This window comes from Blennius ocellaris (genome assembly GCF_963422515.1).
Source record: "Blennius ocellaris genome assembly, chromosome: 15".
Classification (NCBI taxonomy): Eukaryota; Metazoa; Chordata; class Actinopteri; order Blenniiformes; family Blenniidae; genus Blennius; species Blennius ocellaris.
The window spans coordinates 5,025,813-5,049,246 of NC_137664.1; the positions used below are offsets into that span (position 1 = coordinate 5,025,813).

Sequence of the window (23,434 nt, forward strand, 5' to 3'; positions counted from 1 at the left end):
GGTCTTTTCCACCTCCTGCTGTTTGAAAACTAAATAACACACCGCCAAGCTGAAATAAAGCAGACATGAATACATCAGCTCAAAGAGAACAGCCAGAGTAAAAACTATACTCACAGCAGCTTCAACTTCTGTAGACTCCCTGAAAGATTAAAAAAAATAAATAAGAGAAAGTTATATATTTTAGGAAAAGGGAAAATTATTTTATCTTTTTTTAAATTCAGCTCTGAGGTGCCAATACTGACGTGGAGTCTGTGTCCTTGTCTTTCCTTCGACCTGGGATACCGAACGGTTTCCTCTTTCTGGGTTTGGCACCTGAAGTTAAAAAATTAAAAAGCACTTTTTAGCAAAAAAAATAATAATAATAATAGAAATGTCTTCCTTAGTATATCTCAGATCAGTTCTAATGTTTAACTTACTAAAAAGTCTGTAAAATTCTTAACTTACGCCCCCACCCAAAAAAAACCAAAAACAAAACACTCACCTTCAGTTGCAATAGCTGCATTGCACTCCTCAAACTCGATGGGCCCTAATGAGACCCCCCCCCACACACAAAAAAAAGGAGACATTTAGGTTCATTTGGCACAGAAAGGGTCAATGACCCACTGCTGTGAATGCTGTGAATGTGCATCACGCAATGATTGCACACACGCAAACATGTACACACGGCAGAAACACACTTGGGCAAGAACACAACATGCGGTCTGGCATGCCATACACCGTGTGTGTGTGCTCACACACACACACACACACACACACATACACACACGGAGAGGGCGAGGCTGGTCCCAGAGGGCAGACGGGGTCAATAGCAGAGTCAACTGTGTGTCTGGTGGCCCTCGCAGACAGAGATGTGACAGGCCCTCCTGGCCACACCGAGCGCGACTTCCACGCTGCGGTGTCTTCTCCCTCACTGGGAAAAACCGCGCAGTCGACACGATCATAAACCCGGCTCTGAATCCGAGCGCAGGTCTCCGTATTCACAGCGAACACAAGCAGGTATGAACGCCCGAAGTGGGCTGCGACTAAACCCGCCCGCACGGGAAACACGCAACGTTACTAACCCTATTACAAGAAGGCAAAGGAGTGCAAGATTACATGCGATGAAGTGTTGAAAGTCACACACGGGCAAATCTGCTCTCGGGCTTACGAAGTGCACATTTTTGTCATTTTCTCTCTGGCATGCACGAAAAGAATTAAAAAAAACAATAACAAAAAAAAACCTTCATAGAAATTCTCCTATTTATTGTGACTAATAACTGTAACACCACTTGGAGCGTATCCTGCCATGAACTAACGTTACAACAAAATAAAACAATAAAAACCAACGCTGATGTTGGCTGTAAGGAGACGTCATTCATAGGATGAGAGGATGGCGAAAAACAACAAAGTTCACACTTAATTTAATGCTCATCAATTATGCACGTTCACCTCGAGGCCCCGCACTTCCACACTGTCACGCTTCAAGTGGCCCTCCAGAAACATTTATTGAAGAATTTTTTATTTTTTTTGTTCCCTCCCCGCCAAGTGAGGAAGATGCACAAACATACACGCAGCTCTAAAAGCTGCAGCGAAACAAGAAGCAAGGCATGCGATGTGTGGACGCGTCAATCAGGCAAATCCACGAGATGGAACTGTGCTTAATGTGTCCATTCATCAGCTTTATCATATGAAATATCCAACCAGTCCCACTGATCCATACGTTCAATAACACATTTGCTATGTACGACTGTAATAGAAGATTTTGAAGACGAGAAACACTTTATCCTTAATTGGGTGATGTATGATATGTGAAAGCTAATATATCTTTCGAGACGAGCCGGAGATAAAAGAGCCGGGCAGAAAAGAAAGGAAGGAGGAAGGTTGCAAAAAAAAAAGATGGGGCAGCACCCTCTGGCAATGTTTCAGATACATGCCTTGACCTGAAAACAACAAAGCTAATGATATTTTAACTCAAAACGTATACAGTAGTGGCCGTCCGACGTAGCCTCTCCCCAGAGGACGCCGGCCGCGGAGCAGAATTGACGCATTGTTTGGCGTGTGCAACGCTGAGTGAAGCGCAGGGAAGCGGCGAGTCACGAGAGGCATGCATCACGCCAAGTGAAGTGGATAAAGTACACCGATGACCGATCTACTCTACTGTGCAATATCGCCCCCCCCCCCCACCCCCCCACCCCCCTCCCTCCACCGCTGGCAAACGCACAGCGGCGGCACGAACGAACTGTCGTGCTTCTCTGCGCACAAGAGGACTTTTCATGCCAGTCAAAACAGAATTGGCATGCGAATCCACAAACTTTCTCTCGCAGGAGGAAAGTGAGACGGACGCACACAGATGCCGTCGTCTCGGCTGTCCCACCCCCCCCCCCCACTGAGACATTAAACAGGTGAAATTTCCATAAAGTCCGTCATCGACTCATCTGTTGTAGGTATTGTGAGGGCAAAGAAGGGTCACAGAAAGAAAGAATTACTGGAAATTTACACGTCGTGTTCTTTATTTTCGGCTCTGGGGTGTTTAGCGAAAGCTACAGGAATCGACGTAAGACCAAGGCAGAGCGGGAACTCTTTGCCGCCAGCGTCCCGCGATTGCATCTGACAACATTTATGCACACCGACTGCAAGAGAAAGTCCAAACACCAGACATGTGAATATTACCTAAATCTGGACAGACATTAGGAACTGTTTAAACATCTCCCAAACAGACAGACGACTTTGTTTATACAGGGGAAGATGTTTCTTTTCTTTCTACTCTCTGTGAGGGAAGCATGCAGTCACGCATGAGCGAAGAGTGGTTTTTTAAATTGCATATGCTTCACATGGCACTGGGAGTGGGGAGTGGGGAGTGGGGTGGTGGGGTGGTGGGGGTTTGCGTGTCTGGCCCACCGCCAGTTGACAGCTCAGCTGGATATCGTTGAACACTCCGAACCCCCCTGCCTCGCAGCGTGTCACTTTGGGATTGTTTCCGCAATAGAAAGTTTATTCAACCTCTCTCTCTCTCTCTCTGAAGGCCCCGGACCGGCCATCCGTTCAGCTATTTCATCAGGGGACACACAGGTTATTTTTCTGACAGGGCCGGGGCTGCTGCGCAATCCCTAATGAACAGCTTGATACGAGAGGAATTTTCTGACCGTTTCTTTAGCCTCAATTAATTCTGCTGTCCAAACAAATGAAGGCCACCACTCCTTGGACGCAGCGTCTGGACACGGGGGTCACCGTTTGTGTACACACAAACACAGCAGAGGTGAACCCTTTGTGCCCGTGACCTGACGTAATGTAGTACAAGTACAAGGGGGTGGAGGAGAGGTTGAAGAACGTTCGCGAAACCGGGGGCTCCGGCTATTTTAATGTGCCACACGGCACCGACTAATGCCAGTAAACGTAAACGGCTGACAGCTACAACAAAAGCAACTATTAACAAACGACTTGTGGGTGTGAGCGAGCAGACGGGAGGGAGCTGGCGGGGGTAGTGCCCGAGGAGTATTCCCTTGATTGCTGTGGCATGGCAAAGTTTACACAAGAGTCATTGTTGAGCTCTGACCTCCTGAAAAAGTTGGTTATGCCTGCTTAGTCTGCGAGCACCGCAAAGCCCCCCCCCCCCCCCCCCGTGTGTCACATGCTTACTGGAATGCCAAGCCTGCCTACCTTTACAGCAGATTACTATGATTGGCTCTGATGGCCCTCTTCTACTTCTAATTGCCCCTCTCTATACGCTTCCTTTCCCTCCCCGTATCCCTGACCGACTGCACATACGCACACGACACATAAGAACTGATAAAAGCACAATTGTCGTCGGAATCGAACCGTACCTGGTCTCTCCTTGCCCGTCCCTTTACTCTCGGCCAGTTTCTGTATTAGGCTCTCCACAGACGTGTTTTCAATGTTCCTCACAAATTCATTGTGCACCTGCAATATTCAAAACAACACGTTATTCACTCAAGTATTCTGTATCCTCAAAACTTCCATCACATAAGAAAGCTTTATTTTTCTCTCTAAATCGTATCAGTAACTCACATGTGGCGATGCGGTTGATCATTTTTACCTCCATTTGGTGATAGATTTTTTTTTTTTTTTTTACCGTCACATGTATTTACCACATCCAGTTTATTAAATATGAAATGATGTGAACATTTCAGGTAATAGATCCTAACCAGAATAGTCAAAGTGATCATTAGTGTCACAATATTGTGCTGTAATTGTTGAAAATTACGAGAAACAGTGAAATACCATCACATACCTTTGAATTCTGGGATTTAAGAGGAATATTTGGATCATGCTAACTTTGAAAAAAAAAACAAAAAAAGCCTAAAATGTGTGTTCTTATGCCAAAATACATAGTAAACAGACAAGTTTTCCAACCACTATTGTCACTTTCCTCTTTGCTCACTCTGCAGACATTTATCTGCGTACATTATTTAAGTGCTTCAAACTGTTGTTATCACATAGAAGGCTCAGTAGACACTTAAAAAAAAAAAAAAACCAGCAAACAACACAATTTCTTAGCAATTGTTTTGAAGGACAGGGGGTGAACTGCAGTATCTGCACTGTGGCAGCACAGGCAAGTTCACACACACCCTCAAGAAGTGAATCGACCGATAAATATTGCAAAGCGTTTTTTTTTTAGGAGCCAGACCGAAGGATGCGGCATTTCCATTTGCGAGATTTGTTATTCCTCCATACTCTGCGCTGTTATTACTACTGTACAACTCGTAACGATTACATAAATACGGATGACTTTAAAACTTAGGGGCTCTAATGTATAGTTTAGTTTACAGAAAGAGGGATGAGCCGTCACTGGAGGAGCGGATGAGTGATTGTGATGCGCACACAGTCAGACAGCTTGCTGCTGTTGCTTCTCTCCGGATTTATACCCGAGTTGCCTGCAGTTGGTATTTATAACATCTATTCTGTTCATTTGGCGTGTGGAGACATACTGCACTTCACTGTTATTCTACTGTGTCAGGTTGCATCATTGTTGCTGGCACTTGCGGACCGCCGATACCCTTTGGGCAGTATCAGAAAGGAGGGTAGTGTTTGCCTTGCTTGTTTGTTTTGGATGTGCAATGTGTGTGCTTGTGTGTTTAGCGGGGGGGAAGCGAAAGCGACGTATAGGCATGAGGATGAAGAACGGCAGGCCGACTGCGCCATCCCAACAAACCATTTAGATGTGCGTGATACTGTAAGCGCAAGAGTGGCTCCGCTACGAGACAAACACGCATACGCACATGTGTGTCTGCCCCCGGGGCCCCCGTGGTGAGGTGGAGTGCATTAGCCTTCTGTGCCCTGGCAGGAGAGGATGTTGAGATGTAGAGGGGGTGGGGGGGGGGGGGGGGGGGGGGGAGTGAGTGAGAAGGAGGGGGCAGGAGCGAGGGTGCTGCGGTGAGGAAGTATGCTCAGTGCAGCACACGCAATCTGTCAGGTGCTGCTGCCATGAAGGAGGCCACTAATGCCATCAACCTGCCTGGCCCACTCATCTCCCTCACACACACACACACACACACACAAATAAACCACGTCAACCCCGAGACCTTCGCCCACATGCTCAAAAACATGCCTCTTGCCTTCAAGGATTTCCCCCCTCGCTCGCTCACAAACGCTCACTTACAAAAACAAACACAGCACGCACACCCGACGGACACACACACACACACACACACACACACCTGCACTGCTGCGAGTCCGAAGCTCACGAACAACACTCTCTCTTTCTCTTTCTCAGAGCTTTATAAGGTCTTCTCCTTTAATCACACGTCTCATCCTGGGAGTATAAACCTCTTATCTTTCATGGCCAACGATCTGATGCGGGCTCGGGTCCGTCCGAAGATGCTCGCACGGCTAACGTGATGAATTCTTGTTTTGTGTGGGGGGGGGCAAATCCTCATCGCAGTTATCGTTTTGTATTTAAACTTGTATGTGGTCATTTAATCCCTCTGGTCTGACAGCAGCTCTACATTATGATTTATAGATTTAGAGTCACATTAGCTCGGTAACCTACTTTACGAGGCTGCTTGCCTTGAGCGCGACTCAAATTCAACCGAAGGTTTCTTGAAGGCTGTTTTCAATTCTATAGGATAAATAAAATCACGAGTTGATTGCATCCGATGTGGGAACCGTGTCCGATAAACTCAAAATAACACCGTCCCCCCTCTACTGTATCTACTGAAAAAGAGCCTCTCATAGTAAAAGATGTGCAGCTATTCTGGCTCCTCCACCCTTGGCTGTGCTTCTGTTTGCACCGTGATGCAGCAGTATTACAGTGCAGGAACACGGTCTCTGAGGAGCGGTCTACTAAAGAGCTCTGTCAGTCCCGGTCAACGACGACGAGCCAAGAAACACAGCTGCCAACACACTCTCCTGGATGTACTGACGGTTTTATAGGAGTAAAGGCCACATTTTAATACATATCTTTGAATAAAAACACTTGAAACTTGAATGCAATTTTACCCAAAATTAGCTGAGAAATACTGTAATGGTCTCACTTCATATGTTAGTTATTTCACCTTCATTATTGCTTCCTGTATTTTATACAAAGAAGAAGAGGAAACAAAAGTCAAAGGAGTTTTTAATAAACATGTCCATCTTATAGCAGTTGTATTCAGAGAGCGATGCCAGACACCCGACAATTTAGAGAGAAATCCGAGCTCGGATTTAAACCTGGACATTCGTGCTCGGAAGTGATTTTGCCAAGCACAATACCGACTGCAGCTTCACCAACTCTGTGGCAACCAGGTATAAAAAAAAAACAAAACCAAAAACTGTTGTCACATGTGATCAACCTCAAATTATCTGTTCAAATAAACAATATCATCACCAACAAGAACAGAAAACTCAAACCAGATTCCATAATCAGCATTCACTCTTTATTTGTGGTTAACTGGTGTAACATTCGTGTAGCCTTAATACTGCGACTAAACATAAACATCAAATTAACACCAACTAAATATGACAATCAAAATATGAACCCCAAAATCACCTATTCTTGCTTTAGTGTCATAAATCGGCTTCAGGCTCCAGTAAACTCTAAAATCAAAGTATTGTATATGTTTATCAAGTGTCTTTCTACAAAGAATATGTGGTTATGGCAACGTACGAAACGTCTGTTGAGCTCCACTGTTTCAATGTTAATGAGAATCTATCAGACATGTTTTTATACTGAGGTCACCCTGTGATGCCAAACTGTGTGTAAGACCAAAACGACTTTTCACAAACAATGAAACAATAGTTCAGGACTGTGGAGTTCCTCAAGAAAGGATGGGCCAGTGTACTGGATTGCAGGACGAGGGGTGATCCTGAATAACTGAGTAAGTGAACTTTCTAAGTGTTTTAGACTCCTAAGACTTTCCCACCAAACTCTCTGAACCATATATGGATATAATAACAACCTGAAAAATATTTTAAAATGTATTCCTAATAAAAAACAGTATTTACCCTTTAGTGATTGACTTCAGATTTTATATTTGAATCTAATGTGATGCCTGTGAATTTGTATATGCGTGTATATCAGTGTGATGTACAGGCTACATAACTATATTACTATAACTATATATTATTGATTACATTTCTGTAGAGGGAGACTGTAAAGTTAAGATTTTGTTTGTTTTAATTGCTCCAAAATTGAGGCAAAAATAATGCAATGAAATCTTCAATTATGGAGCAACTATCATTTGGGATGTACATAAAATAGCTGAATATAAAACGTATTAAATGCTATTTATTCCCACGCAAAGAACAACGACAATAAAGCAGAAGGGCCACAAGCTTGTGTGCGTGACTAACGCGGCACTTGCAATAGTTTATATTTTTGAAACAACTCCATGCAAGTGTGTGATTGTGTCCGTGTTTGCATGTCAGCATGACGGCCTGCAGGCTCAGTGAGTAAGCAGAGTAAAACCTGCTCTTAAGAGTCTTCTGTTCATCCCGCTCTCCTCTTCCTGATACAAAAGAGTTTACATCGCAATAATCACACGTTCTTGAAGACTTTTTGGTATTGGGGGAAGTAGGGTGGTGGTGGGGGGGGGGCAGACCACCTGCCTTCGGGCTGTGTTTTGATTTGGCTCAGCGAATGGAAACAGCACTAGACATCGCCTGCTCAGAGACAGGAACTGTGGGACTGGATGAGTTGCGGTAGCCTGTCGCTCCACATTCTGTCCAACTGGCCGATGAGCTGCGGGCTGAACTCGGTCGCTCCAGTGGAGCTGTGTCGCCCTCTAGAGACAGCAGCTTCGCGGCAGCGGCAACAACAGCAGCCGCAGATGAAAATAAACAAGAGCAGCAGACTGTATCCGCTGTGTGTTTGGTTATTGTGCGAGGCACTGGTAAGTATGATTGCCAAGTAAATGACCAAAAAAAAGGATCTGCTCAACAATAAATAGTGATTAATACACTTGTAAATGTTGCTTGGAAGGATTTACACATTTCCCTCCCTGAAAAAAAAAAAAAAAGGACCAAGTTGTACTTTAAACCATCAGACGCAGTATTTTGCAAGTGTCCGGACCGCAGGAGGTGATTTCGATATGCTGAGAGGGAGTTTTGATCAGTTTTTAATTGCTCGGCATAAAAGGATGAATGGACCATTTCCTGCTTCTCAGTTAAGTGATTAACGAGATCAAAGATAACACTAATTGATATGACACACAGTGAACCCAGTGAGCGCACAGCCTCAAGTCGACGAGACACCTTCTCCACCCACAGGAATGTGGGAGAGGACGTGTGCGCGTCCGCCGGCGTACACACTCACCTCGCCGATCTGAATGTGCGTCTCGTCCACCGACTGCGAGTACGACTGAATGATCTCCTTCATGTGGAGGACGTGGCTTTCTTCGATGTCCTGGAATTTCTGCAACACAGGGCGCGATGATGAAAGCAATGAAGCGTGCGACATGGAAATGGAGTTACTGTCCAAGTTTGTCAAGTTGAAAGGCAGTATACCAAGGAAAATCATGCTTCTTTAATCCTTCTCTACAACTCTGCGCGTCTGTCCGGGTGGTCTACGGATCTGCATGGCACACGTACAGAATCCTCCACAAAGATGTCAATTGTAGTCAGAAAATACAATGATGAGGATTCATTTCTGGCTTTCCGCTGCAGTATGGTCTCGTTCATGAGCTTAGGCGCTGGAATTATTCTTCCATTTGTATCCGACTATGGGATTTTCGGGGAAACCAGGGAGAATGAGTATAAATAATCATAAACTAGAACATCACAGTGAGAACTGAGAGGAGGATGAGCCTTTTCCAACCACAAAATCACACAGATAAAAAAAGAAAAAAAACCACACACTCTTGAATCCACAACACAAAGACTTACACACAGACACTTAAGTCTTCTGCCACGATAACAGCTTGCATACGCTGGTACAGACACACCCACAGACAGACAAAGAGGACACACATGTAGGAGCCCCGGTGATGTCAGAGAGCACATGTGTTCACTGTTTATAATATACAGCCACATGTGCGGCGCTGGAGATGAGCCGTAGACTGTGATCCCCGGGGGGGGGAAGCGGCGCTGCGGCACCGCTTTCTCTGGGGGGGGAAACAAAAACTCGGAGCTAACTGGAACCAGCGCCGGTGGCAGCGCTGCTGCGGTACGAGAGGATATGGACGGCCAAATTCTGCTGATCTGATTTCAATTTGGAGTTTATCTAATCAGTCTCTCAGATGGATCTAATCAGGGATTTCCTCAACGATTCCGTTGCAGAGGAAAAAACACAATCTGGAGATGATACAGGCCACGAAACAAGGCGTGCACACAGACACACACACACACACACACGCGCACACAAAGCTTGTGAACACTCACTTTATAAAGAAAATGCATGCAGAAGGGGAAAACTGGGGCCGTACCTGTGCAGTTTCTGCCATCTTCTGTTCAAATTCGGACTTGGCTGTGGCATATTTCTCTACATAGGACTTGTAGGTCTCTGTGGCTTTTTTGGCTTTCACTCCAGCCTGCAAAAACATAAACAGATAGATAAACAACAAGGAAGACTTTTGAATACTGTAGACAATAACTTTCTGTTTTTATGCATCACCGAGCACGGGGGTATTTAAGTTCACAGGCCACATACGGCACAATTACAATACATTGAATTATAGCAAAATAAACAGAACATGCTTCAACTCATTCTCGTTCAGAGGTAGAAGTAGAGAATGGAATTGTGTACATTAGTTGAACATTATTAAGAAAAATGGACGCAATTCCCACATCATGCTCTTATTTTTAAATGTCCTGCTTCAAATTCTCCATTTGCATTCAAACTAGTGTAAACATGTGGTTTATACAACAATGAATCAGTGAATTTTGAACTTCTTGTCCAATACTGAAAGCGAAGCTCTGCCTTTATCTTCCGTTTGGACTTTATGGGATCCAAATATACAGCAGATGACATCATTTTGAGTTTTATTTCGAAGAAAGTTCTGAAAGTCAGATAGCATTTCTCTTCTGCATGTGTTCAACACAAATCTTTCTTATGAAATTCACCCACAAGTTATGAGTTTAAAGTAGCAACATAGCAATCGAGTAGCACTGGTCTCCCAGGTCTCATAGTTGAGACAATGTCTTCCACCCCAGATCAAGCATAACCGCAAGAAAACCAAGCTCCGATTAACATCTAACAGCAAGAAGATCTTGGAGGTTAAAGTTCCCGTATAAGCCAGAGTGTTGAGGCACTTCATCATGCCTTATTGCCATACCATGATTGTGTGTGTGTGTGTGGGTGTGTGTGCTTGTGAGTGTGACCTCCCACCTTGTCCACATCTCTCTGGGTGGCCCCCTCTTTGCGGAGGCGCTCCTGCTCCACGGTTTTGGCATTGTAGATCTCCTTGGACTTTTGCAGAGCCTGAGAGATGGTCTGGATGTTTTGGACGGCCTCCAGGGTGGATGCCACCTCCTCCTTTGTCTGAAAACACGCGCGCACACACATCTTGTACTTTAACTCAGCTGACAACAAGCTCAATAATGTGTGCAAATGTCACCCATTGCTCCGGCGTCTCTCTTAGCATAACAAACAATTAACACTTTCCCTGAAATAGCCTTATTCATTATGTGAGTTTTGAAAGAAAAGAAAGAAAAAAAACCCGATTCCATGGTCATTTAAGACAAAAGTTCTTTGTGGTTTGAGCAAAACACTTCTTCACTCTCTCGCATGTGACTCAGGACTTTGACACAGTACAGCAGGAAGCAATTAAAGCGATATAGCGGCTATTAAAAATGCAAACAAATCCACATTTGATCTCGACACACAGCGTCGGCTCTGTTTTCGCAGCCCTTCATATCAACTTCATGAGTGAAAGGACATAAAACGAGAAATATAATCAAAAGCTAATGGCTTGCAATTACAGTGCCCACACACTAAGCTTGGGAAATCATTTGTTTAACTTACGAGAGGAAGTGTACTGGAAATCACCGCATCTGTGATTCGGTCCCAGCCGCAGTTGCCCAAGATAATTACACACATGCCGATATTCAGGACAATGCAGAGAGGGGGATATTAATATTATACAACAGCTGCATTGACGCCATTTACTGGTTGAAAACTTTTGGAAAAAAAACAAATATTCTATTCTGCTAATAGTTTGTTTTGTCTCCGTGGACAGAAATAGTGGTACCACAAAACCAAAAAGTGATGGTTGACGAAGCTCTCGCTGTAACACAGTTTCAACATCATCACAAGATCCGCGTTGTTGAATCTCCTGCATTTCTTTAAGTGCGCAGAGAAAATTATGGTGAAACTGAAAATTATGCCAACGAGCAAACGCTTTAACACCTGTGACGTGGAGTGCTGCACGATCTGAAGCGTACTAACGATGCGTTCAATTGTATCGTTCAGTGTGTAAAAATGTCGACCTCCTAGTGGGAAAAACACATATAAGATACGAGCGCCGTCAAACCGAAGACTTCAAACAGAGAAAATATGAAGCTTTAGAAAGCTGCGAGAGGCAAAAAAAAAACCAAAACAAACAAACAAAGAAACATTTGTGCATCTCCACGTGAAATACATTCCCCCACTGATTTACTCTGCAATAAACCGACATTATCTTAAATGCAGTCGGAATTAATTAGCCAAACCTCGTCAAGACTTCTTTCGCCTACAAAAAATACTAACCGGCAGTATTTCTATGTGTAATGCAGTTTATTTTATTTGTGCTTTTTTTTTTCACTCATGGGTAGGGAGATGGGAAACGCTCCACTTCTATCAACATTATCCAATCAGATTCTTCCAGGTATTCACCCAATTATGACCGAATTTAAAAGACAAGAAGATCAAATACATATACAGTGGTAAAATGTGTCCATGTGTGATAGAGCTTTGCATCAGCCAAGTTTACAAAGGAGTTAAAAAGCCGTGTCAAACTGACGGAGAGACGTTGTGACAGCCTTTTTTTCGTCAGGCCGAAAGCACAAAAAACATCTTTTGTGTTCTGCGGCTTCATGCATGAGACATGAGCCGATAGCGTATCGGCAAAGAGACAGAAAAGTGAGGTGTAAATAAATGCTTTTTTTTTTTTTTAAAGCTTCAACACAACTTCATACACCGCGGCGGTTTAAAGACAAAGAGCGAGAAACAACTTTTAAACAAAAGTGGTCACAAATGGATGTATTTTTTAAAAGGTGGTGAAGATGAGTGCGGAGGGAAAACTGGAGCAACGAACCACTTGCAAACAATTTTGGAAGGCAAACAGTTCGAGGGAGGAAGTGACACCGGTGTGCACTTTAAGGTTTCAAACCTCAGTAACTTCTTGGAACTTTCCGAGGGATTATAAGCTACAACTAGGCATGGATGCTTGCATGGATTAGAGGGAATTTTTTTCCCCCTGTGATCTTATTTTCATTTAGCAAAGTCTTTTATCCAAAGCAACATACAGATTTAACACACTTGCCTTGCTGAAGTAAAACATTTTACACGAGGATTAAAACTCTTTTCATCACTGGAATCAAATGAATACCTGAACTAAGGTTGTGCATTTCAATTACATAAATAATAAGCATATATCTTCATATTAGTCATCAAACAAAAGATATATTCCAGAAAAATACATAAATAACAATGAAATGCTGAAAAATGAGCTGGAAGAAGGACAACCAAGAACTCTCAAATTAAAAAAATATAAACATCATGATGAACTTATACAATAACCAACTCCCCCAAACTGCTGTATTAATTAATAATTTTATCATTAGTATATAAGATATAATGAATACAAGGATACAGTAAAAACTTATCCATTATTCCAGATAAGAAAAATAATTACAGATTTTTAAATTTTTCATATAATATTTCTACCTTTTTTTTTTTTAAACCATCACGCCACAACGCTGGACACTTTTATATATGTATATATCGACAACAGGTGAAGGCTTCGGGGTACCATGTAATTTATTGCGCAGGCCCATTTTTTTACACAAGTGACTGACCTTGTTGACCTTGAGAGCCAATTGTCGCGAGTGTTTTTGGCATTAAGGTAAATTCCCCAATCAATGATTAATAAACCCCTAAAGACAAGATGGCAGACTTCCCCCTTGTTAAAACAAAGCGGCAGCTGGACACTCTGATTTTATTGATATTATGAGAAACAGACTGAATGATGCCACGTCGTCATTCATTCCAACATCTCCTCACCTTTTTGTGTGCTTTGGCCTGCTCCTCCACGTACTTCTGAACCTCTTTGATAAGCTCCTGTAGTTTCCTCACCAGCTCCATGTGACAGCTGGCCAGCTTCTCCGTCGAGCTCTTGAACACATCCCACACCGGAGCAAACGTCCTGAGACGAAGGGCAGCACAATCACGTTCGTATTCTTTAACTCCGTCGCCGTCTCCGCAAAGCACACGCAGATGTTTGCACTCACCCAAGCTGAGAAAAGTTGCCGGCTGATTTGGCAAGTTTGGTCATTGACCTGGCGTAGGCCTCTTCTATGGTACTCCTAAATTGACACAAAAGCAAAGTTTGTCATGAAAACGAGCTGGAAAAGAATCCCTGTTAAATGTTAAACTAACATTTTCGGTTTCCAAACAACCTCTGTGTTGCATAATACGATCAAGTTTTGTGAAGGAATCTGCAGTTTGGATCAAACGTTTTTTTTTTTTTTGCGACCAAAAAGGCCCACTCAGAGCTTGCAACATAAATGTTTGACCACATGCACTTTGTGTTGTTGGCAAATAAATGTGGTTTGGCTTGGCGGTCCGTTAAATGACAAAGCATGTGAGTGTTTGAATCGCCGGCATTTCTCGGATCCCTTCCTTTTTATTTATTTTTTTTTAATTCCTTTATTCTTGCAGAAAAAAGTGACAGGAGGAGAAACTGCGGCGCGGTAACAGTGTAAGCCTGAATTATGCATGTCTCATTTAACCAGCCTTTCTCTCCACAGTCGTGTCACAGGAACAAGGTCAGCCAGGGGGAAACGGGACAAGCGTGCACACACACACACACACACACACACTCACAGACACTCAGACAGACACTCACCCGCCACGGAAACACACAGGTGCATAAAAATAAACCAACACAGAGGACGCAACAAGCAAGAAATGCATTTCCACTTCCTCAACCTTCTGCGATCGCACGGCGGAAGTTTATTTTTAGACTTTATCTGGACCAAAAAGGACATCAATCTTTCAGCAAAATCTCGGACCAAACCAAAGTAAAGTAAAACACCAAAATATGTCCATTCTTTAAAAAAAAAAAAAAGAAAAACCTGTGGATTCCAATAACTATTAATATCGTTTGTGTGAAGAAAAAAAAAACTCCTTGGTTTGTGAGCTGAAAAGGCTCCCGCAACATTATTCCTGCTCTGTGAAGTAACTGCATTCACACAAAATCACATTATTACTGCTTTATAAACATTGACTGAGTTATTTAATTGACCCACAAAGCAGTAACCAAAAGACTATAAAGGATGTATGAGGAAGCTTTAGATTTTTTAGGGGGGAAAAAATGGAATGACTGCAGCCCTTAAATTGGATGAATCAGTACAGAAAACTGCTGAATGGAACAGAATATGGTAAAATATAGTTCGTTTTATTGACGGCATGGTGAAATAACAGTGAGCACTGGTGATCTGTGTGGCGTTTTCACGCTCTTGCCGAGTTGGTTGTTGGGTGCAATAAGCCTCGAGAAGATGGTTGGAGGAGTTAATAAAGAGAGAGACTTTTCCCTTTTTTAACACTTTAACACATCTCCCTGTATATTTTTGTTATGCCAATGTTAAAAATTAATTCACAATCTGAATATCAGAATAGTTTCATTTGGGTTTTTACTGTGATGAACTTCATAGCTCCCTAAAACCCTAATCTGATTGAGCATGACAAAAAACTTCTTTTTTTTAAAATACAGATATTCAAATGTAATGTTTGTTTATTTTTTGATATTTGAATGATGTCTTATTGCTTTTGCTATGAAAATGCTACCAGGCATAAGAGGCATGACCTAAAGTGCGTTAAGACGTTTCCTCCACCAGAGGGAGCCAGAGTGCAATTTTTGAAAAGCGAGTGACTCAAAAACATGAAAAGACCACCTTTTCTTTTCCACCAGAAGATGGCACAGAGTGCAGAAAACATCCACGAAGTCACATAAGAGCCACAAAGTACACAGCCAGTAAATCCCTCCCTGACCTTCTATTTAAGTGATTCTAGTTCTTCTATTCTATCAACAAATCAACGCCAACGTTCTGCATGAGTGGATGAATGTTTTAGGAAAATCAAAGGCTAAAAGATTATTTATTTTTTTTAAAACATGGTTTAAACGACGCAGGAAGTTTCCTATCCAGCAAAAGAAATTCACATTTTAGGTTCTGTCTTTGTACTGAGTTAACATCCCCGCCATGAAAGAACCTGCAGATGTTTTAGTCAACTCAGGGATTGAGCAATTTGTGTTTGAGTGCAGGTGGTGTTATTGTCACATTTCAAATTAACTGTCTGTTTATGTGTTGATTGTAATTCCCTTGAACGTGATCAGCAAACGATGTAGCTCATGAGCAGGTTTCCTGTTAAGTTGTATTTATGCTTCAAAGTACGACTTCACTGAGAAATCCGACAGCAGAAGGACGTTTCATTATTTCCATGAAGGTAAAATAACCTTTCAATTACAGCCTTTCAATCCTTTCAGCTTGTAATAAACGCAGTTGACTGAGCATATCGAATCCTGTTCTGGGTGCTAAAATACATTCCTCAAAAGGTGGTCAGAGGCTGGATTCCAGTGGTGGATCATCAATCGGTGTAGGCAGGTTATAAACACACACACACACACACACACTTCTCCAACGGCGAGGCGAGGCGAGGCTAATCTTTGCGGGTTTGAAAAGAAGTTATTATTACGGGTTTATGTCACAGACTCCGATGGTGTGTGACAGAAAGCTTGGGTACAGGTGGGCTCCAGTTTGAACTTCCTTCAGCAGAAAAGTTCAGTTTACTTAATATTCTGACCGTGTAGAGTGAAATAATTGTAGAGAAACAACGCCATCAAGCTGAGGATTCCGATTTGATCGCGGGCATAAAGAGAACGAACTGGAAATACAGGTGCTGACATATAAATACCAAGAAAGCCACGCTGGCAGGAAGGAGGTGTACCGGAGAGCTCAACGTGGTATAACCGGTTAATAAGTCACGTTATTGGATGTGTCAGCTTAACCATGATTTCCTCCTCAGAGTTAGTCAGTCAGACGTTGCGGCGATCTCACCTTTCTCTGATGAAGTCTGTCAGCTCCTTGGTGGAAATTTGGCCATGCTTCATGTTATGGTAGAGCACATCAAAGCCATTATTTTTTTCCCCCTGGAGACAAAAACAAAACAAACAATAAAGCAGAAAAAAAAAAAGACAAAGATTAGTCACAGGAAAAGGAGGAAAACGCACCGGCGCGCGATAAACGGCAGTAATACCTCCTTCGCCGTGCAGATTCTCTCTAATAGCAGCTCCCTCATCGCCTGCATGGCTTCCAGCTGCATCTGAAGCAGCTTCTGGTCAATCATACTCATCTTGGCCATGTTTACCCCCACCCCAAAAAAAATAAATAAATGTATAAACTGATGTAGAAAATAACCTGCAGTGTAAGAAACAGGTTTGTCTCCTGTTGCTGTTACCATGCCACTGGGTAACAGTGTCCAGTTGCAGCGATGCTTTGAAAATGCAAACGGACCACTGAATAATTCACACAAGAGAGGAACAATGGAGGTTTGGACTGAATAAAATAACTATAAATGTTTAGTATTGATCGTCGCATGTAATCATAAAAAGATGTTGTTTTGGAAATATAGTTATATCAACCAGAACAATGCATCCACTTTAGTGCAGTTACAGTTAAAAACTCCCTCACGTCAGGGCAACAATATTAAAATACAAACACGTTGCAGACATATGCAACATAAACTAGACCTATACAGCCAGTTTACATGATTGCAATAGAGAAATGCCAGACGAGGATTTGACCATCACACCAGTTCTGTCGGTCTCTGGAGACACAATGTCTATTTTTCTATAGCGGTTACAATTTAATATATTGTCAGCCATAATACAGATAAACACACCACATCATGCACACTTTCTGCAGTCATGTACTTGTTTATTTCAAAGACTTCTTCAAATGTTCTTATAAAACCTTGATAGCCGATCAGTTTAGTTCTGTCCCTGGTGACAGCATTTAGTATCCATTCCTCTCTTAACCGTCACTCCCTTGAAAATAAAAACAAATTAAGCTTTGCATCAGATACTCGTCATTACAGAGGTGCAGTAACACAATCCAATCACATATGAAACTCAACCATGTGTCACATAATTGTATTTATGAGCTTTCAGCACCATAAAACAACACTGTGATATCAAACAACTGCAGGAAATAAAAAAATATAATACAGGCCATGTGGTTGTGAATTATTTAAAGTACGATATGGGATTACAAATGCAATATTGTGACTTTAAGGTGTCAAAGTTTGACAAGATAAACAAGGTGATAGATAAAACAGAGCATGAATTCACAATCGTAGTCATAGTGGTGGAAAAAGGACACATGGGTGCTTTATGACTCTGTTCATATGTGATGTGCTTATTATTTGGATTTAAAAAAAATAGCTCATACAGTAGATCCTTGCCTTCACATTAACTTGACCAACGCAAAACCAAACATTAAACTCCAAGACTGATCAGAGTGTTATCAAGTGCAAAGTGTTGTAATTATGTCAATTAATCATTAACACGACCTCCATTTAAGAACTCTGCTTTTTCAGGAAGCTGAAAGGATTTGAAGGCAACCATTCACATTCAAAACTACAGACAATTTAGGGACAAATGAATCTTAAATGCATGTTTTTTGGGGGGCTGAGGAATATAACTGAACTAACTGGGGGGGGAAAACAATTTTATACACTTTGACAGGACAGAGTTAACCACTACACCACCATACAAAGTGACGGGTTGGAATTTATGGGAAAAACTCCACATCTGTGGCTGTTTGTCTTTAGTCTGGAGTTTTTTGTACAAGATATCAGGGGAACATTTGCAATATAGATACGATTTGTGAATATTATTATATTATTCTTAGTGCCGACAATTAAGTAGACGAAGTCAATATCTTCAAGCTTTGAGATCAATTCTTTCAGGTCACAGTACTTTTTTCTCTTTACACAAACTGCCAATTTACCATGTTTGATTCTCTTTGTTGTTGTTTGTACTTCTTTTCTATCACATGGTAGTATGCAGTTCCGATCAGTCGCATTTCATAAGAAAAAAATCTTTAATTTATAATGTTTTATTATGCATGTATGAACTAATGTCTGTCAATAGAATAACGGCTTGGAAAAAAGTTAATTAGACATTTTTAGCGAATCAACCTCAAATAACCACTATTTTCATATCTCAGTCATTTTGAATTTGCAAACGATGGATGCTTAGTCTTTTGCAATATAAATTGTGAATGTTAATATCACAATTAAAAGCTTGTGATATATTGTGCAGCCCTAGCTCGGGGTCACTTTAAAGAACAGAAGGAGAAAGAACACTTTACTTCCCAATTGAGCTCTAAAGACATAAACCAGAGCAGCGATTTCACCGACGCACACGACGACGTGCTAGAAAAACGTTAAATATATGTAAATGTGGACATTTAAAAAGTCTTTAGAGTCAAAAAATGTGACTCCCTCTCTGGTAAAAGTGCAGCTCTGTTTCACTCAATCTGTTTCACCTCAGCCTGACACAGTCCCAGATGTTTCCTTGTTCCTGGATCAACCCAATGTCAGCAGTTTGCTTTACACACTCCAGGAGCAAAGCAGGTTGACACACAGCTTCAGCCTTTTTCTTTTTTTTTTTCTCCCCACCACCCACCACCCTCGCTCTCTCTCTCTCTCTCTCTCTCTCTACACTGACGGGGATGAAAGGCCAGAGGTGGTTTGTGTCAAAAAAAAAGCCACACGTTTGTTCTAATAGCGCTATATTTACAGAGCAAATAGACACTGAGGGAGAAGCGGCGTTCTCTCTGGCCACAGCTCAGGCAGACCACCGACACGTGCTTCCTGTTGCAAGAAAGGAATCGTTTAAAAGAGAAAGGGCCCAAGTTAAGACGTTACTTTTACTGACGGCAAAAAGAGCCCGACGTGTCAACTATACTGCGCGGCTATAAAAACTCAACCTTACACAACGCCTCGGGCTTTACAGCTGACGGCTCCGAGAATAAAGAAGTGAGAGGCGCATTGTGAATTGGCCAATCCGTCCACAAAAACAGGGAAGTGACCACGGCGAGTGAAAACATGCCGCGCCAAGCGGCGGCGGAGCAGTCACAGGAAGAAAGGCCATTCTGTGTTCATGCGGGACACAATATCAATGGACACAGCAGCAAAATACAAACAAACGCAGGAAAGAAAGAGCTCAGGGTGGGGGGAGGGGGGGGGGTTTGGAGGACTTTTCACAAGTCACCTCTTCAAAGCCACAACTGTAGATCTCACCTTGAAACCTGGAACATTATTTTTGGGGGTGGAAATCAGTTAAAAATACTTTATCAGACTTTTTAAACGAAGGCTGTATAAGAGCAACAATAGTCACGGCAGAAAAAGGGGGAAGTGATCCCAGAGCAGCGCCACGGTTCCTCACAGGCCCTCGTCTGGAGACTCATTGACGGAAGCCCTCATACCGAGTGTTTAATATTCCAGCCACACGATTGTGAAATCCAAACGTGCTCATTATGCTGGGTGAGTGAAATGAAGTAGCTTTTAACTCGTCGCCCCGCCACCGACCAGGGAGGGGAGGTTAATGTGCTGTGAAGTTTGCACGCGTCAATCACGGCTCGTGCGACAGAGCAGCAGGGTCTGCGGCTGAGAAGGTTTTCCTGGAAAGCTGAAGGAGTTCCGTGAAAAAAAAACGATAAAAATAAGGAAGAGAAGGTCAGCTGTCCAGTTTTGTTTTGTTTTTTTTAGCTTCTGTGGTAGAACACTCTCTGAAGTGATTTCAAATCCTGTGTCTTCAGGGTTGAACGTGGCTTTTACTGGTGGTTTCCCTCACAGGCGGAAAAGAGGAAGAAAAGGAAGGGAAACAGTAACGGCAGCATCGCCTACGATCAAATCCAAAATGTAACGCAGTGGAATCAAACTTCAGGCCATCGCAACATGACTCCGGGCTTTAAATGGTGGCCGAGGAACACTGGAGAGTTCAAAGCAAAATTGTGCAAACAAAAGCTTAACATTAGTGACCTGGGACTGACTCTTGATTCTGCAGCATGCTTCCTCAAAGCCGTTTAACCCTTTAAATTCCAAATGGTCTCCATTGAACCCGCTTCCTCTTTACACGCCTTGCAACAGCGAGCCAACCCAAACTGAACCCGGTGGGTTTTTGTGCCAGATGCCCTTCTTGCTGGACCTGGGATTCAAACCCGCGCCGCCTACGCACAGGTTCAATAACTTATCCGATGGATCATAGTGGAATTAAATGTGAATACAATGTTATGCATGCGTTTTCTCTGGGTACTTCAGTTTCCTCCCACGGTCCAAAAACTTGTGAAGATCATTGGGGACCCTAAATTTCTCATAGGTGTGAATGTGAAGTCTTTATATCTTTCACAATGTCCTGACACCTAAGGGACGAATTGATTTAAAACACACATATCAACACTGAGCGGTAATTTAGTGACCAAGTTGGTCCCGGGTGCGCTTTGCCGTACCGTAACCTCCCGTTCTGCGCCGCTCCGCCACGTACTGTGCGGTGGAACAGCGGCTTAAGAAGCAAATCTCTGGAATGTGAGAGGAACCCAGTACTCAGAGAAAACCTATGTACACACAGGGAGAACATGCAGACAGATGCTGGAATCGGACAAGAGTCTTCATGCTGTGAGGTGAGAGCGCTCATTATATGAAAAATACATTAGCCTCTATAGTCATTTATTCAAAGTAATCACTAATTTCTCTATCAAATATGCAATAACATTCTTAAGACTATAATAAAGGAGAAAAAACAAGACAGAATTCCTCACTGTGTGTTCAGGCTGAACATATTCTGTCAACTTCTTGAAGCAGCTACCTTCAATTTAACTTTATTTATCTAGCAGGAAATACAACACAGCCATTTCTAGGTGCTTTTTACAGAGAGACACACAAAGATGTCGATGTTGTGAGGTAATAGTCCTGCCATCGTCTGGTACCGGGCAGGATCGGTGTCTGTGGGGAAAGAATATCAACTTGTTCTGAAGGCGTTTAGGACCACGAGCATCTGCTGCCATTGTACCATGAAGGCTCATATCTTCAAGATGAATGTTCTTTGTGTGCGCGTTGTTTTTGTACTAACACAATCTACATGCCACCGTGGTTGTCATGTCCTTGATAAAAGTAATACCGGTGCTGGGGGTTGTTTTTTTTTAAATACAGTACCGCCACAGCTTGGGAAGACTGTTGTCTGTAGTCCCACACAGTGGTGGATGACAACAGGACAGTTAAAGTGAATTACACAGGAATTAACAGTAATTCCTGACCAGTAAGGTCATTTAGCCAACATCTAAATACTTTGGTCATTGACGACCTCTCGATACCCTCGTCTGTCTAGAACCTCTCTCTCCAGTCATTACCACGTCAGTCCCTTCTTCTTGAATTCTTGCTCGGTGTTCCTGCTCCCGGTGTTTATTGGCCTTCCTTGCTCCTTTGTAGGTTCAGTGCCTATTTGGTTTATTGCTGTGTTGTTTCCCAGACAAGTCCGACTCCACTTCCTCCATAACAGCTGTATCTCCACTGGATCTTGTCTGGTGCATTCCCACAGATGGGTGTTGCTGATTTTGTTTGGCCAGAGGATCCGGCAGTGGTTGACGGAAGTTTGCAGTTTATTGGTAACATTGGTCATGGGATTCATACAGCAGTACACTTTTAACGTTGGAGTTTTTTTGCTTTGCCATATTTTATTGAGAATATTGACGTTCTTGTCTTCACGTCCTCCTCAGTCCCACCATCCACTGCAAATACACCTCCCAGGTATGCAAGTTAGTCGAGCTCTTCCGGTGCCTGGCCCCCCAGAGGCTACTGGATTCATGATCTTGTTACTTCTTTTCCGCTCTTAGCCAACGAGTTGTGCAAATTCCTGTTTCCTTCCTCTAAAGATTTGCATTATTCCTTGAATTAAACCATGAAACTTAAAAGCTTTACAAGGAACAAACAAGCAGATTAATAAATATTAAATACATTGATGAATAATCATCCGCTGCAGTGGAAGAAACAACCTGATCCCATATTAATGCATGTATTTGCATGAATTATGCAGCTTCCCCAGCAGCACACACACACTCTGAAGTCAACAAGAGATTTAAATGAGCAGAGCTTGAGACATGTGGGCTTTTATCAGCGAGTTGCTCTGTTCAATCTACCTATCCGTGAGCTGTGTCCACAACGCATGCCACACACTGCTGTTAAAACTGCATTATGTATGTAACTAGGACAGTGTTTTAGCAAAGTCAATACACACACATACACACACACACAAAAAAAACTGCCATCCGTAATCTGGCATACCACCTTCAAGGAAAAGATAAACAAAACCACAGTGCTACAGTTTATCACATACCATCTGCTGGGCAGAGGACAGGAATTTGCTCTTTTCTGTTACAAAACTAGTTTCAATATCCTGTGTGCGAGGGAATCAAGTGTGTTTTGCCTGACAGGCAGTAATGTAACCCATGACAAGGAAGAAGCTCAGGTTCACACTGCCATTTCACATAACGGAAGAAAATGAAGCCACCATGAGAGCGAATCCATCTCGGCTTGTTTTATTTATAAATGCTGCCGTCTGCATCTTCTCAGTGCACGACATTGATTTTTTTTCTTCTTTTTTTTTTTACTTTACATTCCAGGAAATGGATATACTTTTCCAGCTACACACCCTATGTAATGCTCCTCGTTATTTTCCCATTCCTGCCGAAAGGTGTGCCGCTCAGTGCAACGAGAGAAGAACGATTACGCTAATTATCCACGCGAGACGGGCTGGAAAATTGTACT

General features: G+C 42.6%; 1 protein-coding gene across 1 annotated transcript in view; it reads right to left on the bottom strand.

The window, feature by feature from the left end:
• The window catches only part of fcho2 (FCH and mu domain containing endocytic adaptor 2), a 46,909-nt gene that overhangs the window by 17,944 nt on the left and 5,531 nt on the right, over positions 1-23,434 (bottom strand). The window contains exons 2-11 of the mRNA XM_080510256.1: positions 16,666-16,757; positions 13,840-13,914; positions 13,613-13,754; positions 10,739-10,891; positions 9,837-9,941; positions 8,729-8,827; positions 3,801-3,897; positions 482-526; positions 243-312; positions 115-139 (exon numbers count right to left, since the gene is read on the bottom strand). Of these exons, the coding sequence (XP_080366382.1) occupies positions 115-139; positions 243-312; positions 482-526; positions 3,801-3,897; positions 8,729-8,827; positions 9,837-9,941; positions 10,739-10,891; positions 13,613-13,754; positions 13,840-13,914; positions 16,666-16,757 (903 nt within the window). The remainder of the gene's footprint in view (positions 1-114; positions 140-242; positions 313-481; positions 527-3,800; positions 3,898-8,728; positions 8,828-9,836; positions 9,942-10,738; positions 10,892-13,612; positions 13,755-13,839; positions 13,915-16,665; positions 16,758-23,434) is intronic.